Source organism: Saccostrea cucullata, unplaced genomic scaffold, assembly GCF_032062105.1.
Source record: "Saccostrea cucullata isolate Sc308-1 unplaced genomic scaffold, CSIRO_AGI_Scuc_v1 ctg11827, whole genome shotgun sequence".
In the NCBI taxonomy this organism is placed as follows: domain Eukaryota; kingdom Metazoa; phylum Mollusca; class Bivalvia; order Ostreida; family Ostreidae; genus Saccostrea; species Saccostrea cuccullata.
This window is the reverse complement of record NW_026928883.1, coordinates 27,454-35,867: the sequence shown is the minus strand read 5'-3', so window position 1 is coordinate 35,867 and position 8,414 is coordinate 27,454. Positions and strand designations below refer to the sequence as shown.

General features: G+C 33.6%; 1 protein-coding gene across 6 annotated transcripts in view; it reads left to right on the top strand.

Annotated features, from left to right (window-relative positions):
- Positions 1-1,211: 1,211 nt before the first annotated feature.
- Positions 1,212-8,414, top strand: part of LOC134279025 (ATP-dependent translocase ABCB1-like) — a 32,406-nt gene continuing 25,203 nt past the window's right edge. Inside the window, exons 1-3 of one of the 6 annotated variants that reach the window (XM_062761357.1) lie at positions 1,212-1,297; positions 5,092-5,173; positions 8,129-8,170. In XM_062761357.1, coding sequence (XP_062617341.1) covers positions 5,119-5,173; positions 8,129-8,170 — 97 coding nt within the window. In that variant the 5' untranslated portion in view covers positions 1,212-1,297; positions 5,092-5,118. Of the gene's footprint in view, positions 1,298-4,179; positions 4,201-5,091; positions 5,174-6,997; positions 7,321-8,128; positions 8,171-8,414 lie in introns of those variants that run through there. The other 5 variants (XM_062761356.1, XM_062761359.1, XM_062761358.1 and 2 more) reach the window with 5 other exon arrangements.

The window sequence follows — 8,414 nt, the reverse complement described above, 5'->3', positions numbered from 1 at the left end:
AATGACTTATAGAAGTGGGGTTAGGGTCCATGAACAGAGAACAGAAACATCTAATTATACTGGATCATAAAAGATGAAGGGGACTGGGCAACTAGCTTTCAATGAACATTTCATTATGATGATAGTAAATTAAAAGTATAGAAAAAATGGCCTTAACTTTTGAATGAGAAGAGATAGGGATTTCATATTTAAATACATGTATGTGTATTATCTGTGACAAGACCCTTCTAAATACACTATGATTTTTGACCTCGTGACCTTGACCTTGAGGTTTGACCTTCTTTTCAAAAACTTTAGCCTTGCTCATGACTTTTGAATGAGAAGACATAGGGTTTTCATATTAAAGCCGTGTAATGTACGTATTACTTGTGACAATACCTTCCTAAATACACTATGATTTTTTATCTTGATCTTGTCCTTTAAGTTTGACCATATTTTAAAAAATGTCATTTTTCCTTATAACTTTTGATTAAGAAGAGATGATGTTTTCATGATTGATATGTGCAATTCATGTGACAAGATATTTCCGAGCATACTATGCTTTTGACCTTAACCTTGACCTTCACGATTGACCTAATTAAAAAAAATCAACTTGGGCAGGGACCTATAGGTCCCTGACTTCGGTGATAACTCAGTTATGAATGACATATGAAAGGGCGTTCAAATTTGCAATAAGCCTTTAAAAAAAAGACATCTCACACTCAAAGACACCGAAAGCGAGGGACCACAATTCTTTGAATTTGCTCTTTGTAATTGCTGGGATGGGCCTCGGAAGCCAATATTGAAAGTTGGGGGGGGGGGGGCAAATTGAAAGTGGGGGTCTGGGGGGGGGGGGCTAAACCAACAAAAATAGGTCAATCCCTATTTTTCAATGCATAGAAATTGTCTAACGTTATATTTGCAAAAAAAGTGGGGGGCTAAGCCCCTGGCCTTAGCCCCCCCGCCCCCGTTCCGACGCCTATGAATTGAAACCTCAGTTGTGTTTGTATATATAATTATTCTTATATTATAGAAATCTTAAGACTTTTGTGCCCTCTTCGTGTCTGAAATTCTGAACCACGGGTGTATTTTCATGATATACTTGTAGGCCTACATGTATATACAATGTACATGTATATCTATAGACTCTAGGTCATCGCCCGAAACGTTTTCCGGAATGGATGCGGAACACGCTCCACTCTTGTACGTGTTTTTCAATTTCCGGATAGTGCACAAAACAATCTTTGGCGGCATGAGCATGTTAAAGACAGAGCTGTCAGCAGAATAAATCATTTTTATTGCGACCTTTGAATGAAAGGTGAGTGATATTGTACTCTGTAACAGACATAAAAATAACCATTATCTCTTGTTTTATTTATTTTATTGCCTAATCATTGCTCTTGACCTGTTTAGGCCAAAAAAAATAATAGTCTCGTTTCCTGCTACCACCTTGAAAAAAATAGGGTAGGTAGGTAAGAAAATTATTTTATTTTTCTTTTTTATTTTATTTTTTACGACGGTGTTTCTTTGGGTATGAACTAAAACAAGATCAAATTAAACATGCCATTTAGGTCAATATTGCCTTTTAAAATTAAATTTTATGTTTTTGAAGCACAACTCAAGTAGTATTTTATGAAAGTTCATATTTAAAACAAAAAATTTTATGAAATACCAATTGAGTATATATTTTTTCAGTTTTGGAACATGAAATTCCAGAAATTCCTGATTTTTTCCCCCAAAACTTAAAAAAAACTTTAGGGTCGGGTGCAAAAAAATAGGGTAGGTCGGGTAGCAGGAAACAAGACTATTTTTATTTTTGGCCTTAATGACCAGTCTGCATGATTGCATAAATGACCATGATGAGTTTTGTATCCTTACATCAAACAAAGAAGTCAAATGCTATGGCATTTACATCATGCGATTTCAATTTCGATTTTTAATCAATGATATAAATTTCACGATCATCAAGAGCCGAGGTGAACGATTTCTGCTGAAATAATTAACGTATTTCTTCGGAAGATCATACCAGTGTAGATGTCTGCATGCCTGATAAGGTGTTGACAATATTGATCGCAGAAAATTTTTCTCCTTCCCCATTTTTGTATTCCATTATGCACTACATGTTATTAATAATATTGAAATGGTTTGGGCCTTGGATAAAATCGTAAAAAAAAAAAAAAACCTCTGGAAAATGGCAGGTTATTTCTGACTACTTAGTTGATAGAACACTGGACCAGTGATACAGGTGTTCAGGGTTCGACTTCGAGTGAAGACACTTTAAGAAGGGTGCAATGTATTGGTTTGGACTGTGAATATTGGCCTGGGTTGCTCAGTGGGTAGAGCACCTAACTAATGATAGTCATGCAGGGGTCCAGGGTTTTATTCCAAGTCCAGAAATACATTTTCTCATTTAATGTTATAAAAATATAACCCTTTTGTCTCTTTAAGCTGTTTTTAAATATATATATTTTTGTCTGATACATAAAGAGAGCAGGCTTGAAACTTTTCTTGTCATCTGCCTCACCTTGCTTAAACTTAAATTACTGGTAGTTTGCATGATTATTTATCAAAAGCATAACAAAATACGGAATGTAAATATGACAACATCAAATTCTTCCTTTTCATTTCTTTTTACATTTAATACAGCATATTTTTATGTGCGATCAATTTGTTAATATTTTAAGTTACTCACATCTAGGGGAAATTCTGTTGGTGTGCACCATCTGCTCATGAAATATTACGGTCATTACCTGTAACTTTCGTATGTATGGTATAAACTAATTATTACCTTATTTATGTTGAACTTGATAGAAGTCTGATAAGGAGTTAAGGAGTGAACATAATGTACATTCTTTCATTATGTATGTCAAAGAGTTTTAAAAAAGCCATTTATAAAAATTGTCACATATTAATCCCATGGGTTAGAAAGTTAATGATCAAAGAATTTATGAAGTGATTGGTATTGCAGTCAAGAGAGCTAACTTTTGAATGCTTGAAATCCACTTGCTGGCCTACTTTGATATTTATAGACATTGCTCAGTCTTTGCTACTTGAGTCATATAAAGTCTCTCATCAATTCTTGTTATCAGAGGGTTGGAGTAAAATTGTTATCTCATATTGGTTCTTTATTATGCATGTTTTTATTGTGTCTAGCAGTGAGTCAGCGATAGGCTCTATATAAAGTATAGACTGTACCAGGCATAAATATTCATTATTCAATTAACAGAAAAGCTATTAGGTATGGTTGTATAAAAAGAAATTCATTATTGTTCATTGAAAAAAAAATCCTGTATTAACACACATATTTCTATGCCCACCCCCTCCTCCTTCCCCAATTGATCTTTTTCTCTCCTAGGATCATGAGGATGTGTCACGATATTAATTTGTAAACTAGGGATTTTTTCAGATATTGTTGATGACACTCTATATAAGTATTCATTGATCATTTCATAGTACTAGTGATCACACCAGGCTTTGTGATTTCTCAAGTTCATTGTCCAAGTGTGTTTGCACAATTAATATCTGTAATTAGGCATGTATCTTCTCATATCCTATTTAGAAATAAAATGTTATTAATCATTTAATGATACATGTATGGCAAAAAATAATGTCCTTCTGTTATATTTGTATATTTGTCAGCATTATAAAGTTGTTACTAAGGATGATTGACGTGTATATATGTTTCCTGATGTAAATAAATGATATAACTGGGAAGCTTACAAGGGCAAGGATCATTCATGATTTGGAACTTCCATATTCACTCAACAATAATTAACAAAAAGATAATTACTCATAGCAATATTCCCGGATCCAAAATATCCATGTGAGATTGCCTGATAAAACTGCTATGATATATATTAATATGTGCATATGTCACAGCTCTTTCAATTATCTACAAGTTCATCTAACTACAATATTGTATATCCAAGATATGTACAGGAAATAAAATTCGTTAGTTTGAAAGATTTCAGCAGGTGGATAAACCTTCTTTAAAATTGAATCACGTTTGTTATACAAAACACAAATTATTAATGCTGATCGAGTTCTGAGGATAGTATAGCCATATAAGGACACGATTACGAGTACAGATGGGTTTGTTTGAACAAGCAGCTCCTAAAACCAGATAACGGGTTAAGTAATTCACCTGTAATAGGTGACTTCTTCACCTGTGTAACAATCAGGTTATGCTTTGGTCAGGAGGAAATTTTTCGTTAAAATCAGGTAGTATCTTTTTACACACATTCGGCAAGATGTTTTTATCTGTGCTGTTAACAGTGTACATTTGAATGTTGTTTGCTTTGTAATTTAAAAAAGTATTGATAAATCATTTGCCATTATGTACAAATTATGTATTTACATGATCCTATTCAACATGTATCATGTTGTAGTTGTATGATCAGATACATATGAACTGTATGGTATAATTTCTTATAATGTGTAACAATAATCACTGCTTGTTATGTATCAATGAATAGACATTTCTCTGATATCTGTATACTAAGGTTAATATTAGGAACTGTGACCTAGCTGTATAGCTATAGTGATCGTGGTAATTATATGAATAATTCTGTGTTCTGTAGGAGGTAAAGGAACTCTGTATTTTAATAGGCTTGTTTAAAAGGGATTGAGTTATGTATATTCACATTCATAGAATTTTTCAGAATTGGAGTTGGTTTATATTAGAAAGGTATGGCTTTGGAAAGTTAAATTATTAAATGAATGTGAAAGACTTTAGCAGTATTTGATTTTTGGAGAATAAAATCATGCATGTATTTGCTTATATTAGTCATGCACTTCTTATTAACCATAATTGAAACTTGGGAGCAAATTTTATTTGGTCTAGCAGTTTGTTCATGTTCTTTGCCCCAACATTAGAAATTGGCTTGAACCAACTCAAATGAAGTTTATATTTTGTTGTATCTGGAGCTGATGGCCAAAGCTTAAGTTTGAGAGAAGGTCAAACATCAATGTTAAAGGTCAAGGTCAGAGGAACTGGCCTTGATATAGTCAAAATCAAACATCAAAGTTATGAGTCAAATATGTCTTCAGTAATTAGATTTCTTTTAGTATGACCTTATTGTATGAATTAAATTTTTTCTGGTATTTTTGTAGAGGTAACCTGGTGCATTTGTACTTAAGATGTCGGGGAAACCCCAGCTGATTGGCTACACGCCAACCTCTAATGAGGGGTCAGGTAAGGTCAAAGTGCAGACATGGACAGTACATATCATTTGATAAATTGATAGGTGCGTAAAAAGAAGCCATTAATTCTGAGTTTGTAACTATGATTTATAAGAAAAAAAAAGCTACTGGTAGAATATCACACTGAAAAAATATGAATTTGCTAGGAAACAAGTTTTACATGTAATTATAAAACCTTTGGGCATCAGTTAGATCCGATTTTGCTCAGAGTTAATACAATTTCTTAAGATGAATGACTGGGATTTGCAAACTATGGTTAAAGATTAATAGATGATTTACTTTAGGACACCTTGCATCTTTCCTAAAAATAAAAGAGCATTTTCCTGTTCAATATTTGGGGATTTGCAGGTGTGGTTAAATGAAAAGAGCTTCTTTTGCTGATTATGTTCAAAGTTAAGACAATTTTGGGACACCTTGCGTCTTTCCTAAAAATAGAAATCTCATAAATCCTAATCTGCAATAAAGAATAATTTCCTGCTTATTGTGCGGAAATTTGTGGGAGTGGTGAAATAAAAAGTGCATCGAGGGGTTATTATTTAGAATGATAAACTGGAGCTCTCGATATGCTCTGTTGACTTGCTGAAATTTCCCGTCCTTATATCAGAAGATTACTTGGGTCCTCCCGCTGTTATCCTAGCCTGTTATTTGATGCCTCTGTATAATTATTTGCTGTCACGGCCAGACTTTTATTCACAACTTTGATATTTTTATACCCAGGTAGATCGACTTCCTTTAAATTGTTTGGAAACTTATAGCTATCTTATTACAAAAGTGTTTATCTAGTACATGTAAAGCTAACTAAGAAATAAAAAAATAAAATAAAACTGGAATGTTAAGTTAAATTGAATTTGATTCGGGTGGTTGGGGTGGGGGGGAATTTGCATCTCTCTCTTATGTAGAAGTACCAATGCACTGCTTTAATGTCTGGTCTATAGAGCTTTCCTGAGACAAGAGTTTTTAATGATTTTATTTACCTCGATCCTGTAGATATTGAAGAATTTCAAATGGACGTTAACCTTACATGCAGGATTTTGTGTGCATTTGATAAACAGAAAGTTATTTCATGCTAGCTTCAGTGACAAAATCTAATTTAATTTCTCCCAGCAAGGGTTTTTACAAAAAAATTATGCCTCAGTGGCTATGCAGAAAATCTTTAAAATGTATCAATAAATCGGTATTTTAAATCAGTTGATGCATTGATACATAAATTTTTATCATAAACAGTTTGAGGTTATTAAACTCTAAATGGCAGTACAGGGGTTCCATGCAATGTCTTAAATCTATATGTTTATCTGTAAAATTTGAACAAATATAGAAGTTCTGGCTTTACGGACCGTGGATATCGGCCTGGATAGCTCAGTGGTTAGAGCACCTGACTAGTAATGCAGGGGTCCCAGGTTCAATTCCTGGTCCAGTCATATGTTTTCTTCATGCATTTCTCCTTTCCATACTACACAAAAAAGGGGGGATAAAAAAAGAGTATAAACATTCGCAGTTAGTATGTATATATTACCAGTAATATGAGTAATATAGATTTCTTTCTTTGTCTTGGATCAAGATGTCAATTGCGTCTGCTTATCTCTTTTTCATGTATAGAAATACTTACACTGCATGCAAAAAATTTATAAAGAATCCATCATTTAGCAACAAATTTTTAGCAGTAATGTGTGTACTAGCATTTAAGTCTGTCTATTTTTTCTTTCCACCCTGAATTTTCTATACTTACCTGCTCAGGTGTAAAAGAACAAGGTCAAATTTCAGGGTATATTGGACACAGACAACCAGATGTTCATTTTAAAACCTTGTTTACTCCGATCAAGTTCTAAATATATAGCCACCCCACGTGGGTATATTTACGTATACCTGTAATTATTCAGCATCAAGGAATCAAGATTCACGATAGTCTCTCACTGAAATTTGTGAAACCTTTGCCAGCTGTTTCTATAAGTTTAACTGTTTTGGTGTATGTGTACTTAAAACTATTCAAAGCCGTTTAAGTGATTGATGAAATCCGTGGGTATTTTGCATAATCATTCAGATTTTGCATACTTCTGGGAAATTTGAATCACTCGTACGTTAGTTGTGTTTAGGAATTGGAAATACATGGAGGCATTTTAAGAACAGGCAGCAATATGGAGAGTAAGTAGAAAAAATTTTTTTTCCAGAAAAACAACCATTGATGAGACGAACGTTAACAAAAAGGTATTAATTGATCTCTTTTAATATGAATTGAGGTCAGGCTCTCGTTATTATAAACAAAAAGCTGTCTTGTCTAAGGAAAGTGTGGTTTTGTTTATAAAGTACATAGATAAGATGAGGAGGGACTCTAAGGAAAGATTTGCTGTTTGTCTGCTGGAGGAGGTTGCTGAATATAATAATGTAAACAAAAGATAACGGATGTGACAGGCAATGTGTGCCTTCATTTTAATCAATAAAGATTGGCACTTTTCTCTCTGTACTCTTATAAGTATCAGGTTCCTGTTGAAAAGAATGGGAAGAAAATATTATCTTGCAACCCTTGTCAACATTATAGAATTCCCTCAAAGGGAGGTAAATGAACTCTGTCAAACTTTTGGGGTGCATGAATAACACAAAGGATTCTGAATTTGATCTGTCAAATTTCAGCTGCTGTGCATTGTCACTAATAACTGCTTGTCTTCAGGAAAAAAAAATTGGTTTCGCTCAAACATAAAAATTGTAAAAGCTACTAAAAAACTAATAGGTTTGCATGTATAGCTTCTCTATTTGACTCACTATCATTATGATTTTTTGTATGATTTTGTAGAATTTCATGAACCATTTCTACGAATCTACATGTAGATCTTTTATTTCAGTTTTCCTACAATGTATGTACATGTGTTTGTTGAATTCTAGCTGCTTGTGATGGTGTACATGTTGCATGCTTGGTGATTTTTCATGTTTCTTTTATTTGCATGGCTTAATGAAGGCAAAAACAGCATGGAAATGAATGGAAAAGGTGCTGGAAAAGGTAAGGAAGAAGTCACATACCATCCTTAACTATACCCTTAACCTAACACAGGGGTGGATCCATGAATTCATTCATCATATTTTTATTAAGATCGAGATTTGGTCCAATCCTCATTCGGACTCCTTTCCCTTCTCAAGAACTTTTCATGAAAACTATTGTTTTTGGTTCTCTCTCTTTTTCTTGCCCCCCCCCTCTCTCTCTCACTCTCTCTTGCTCTATCTTATCATACAATTTTTAAAAATAT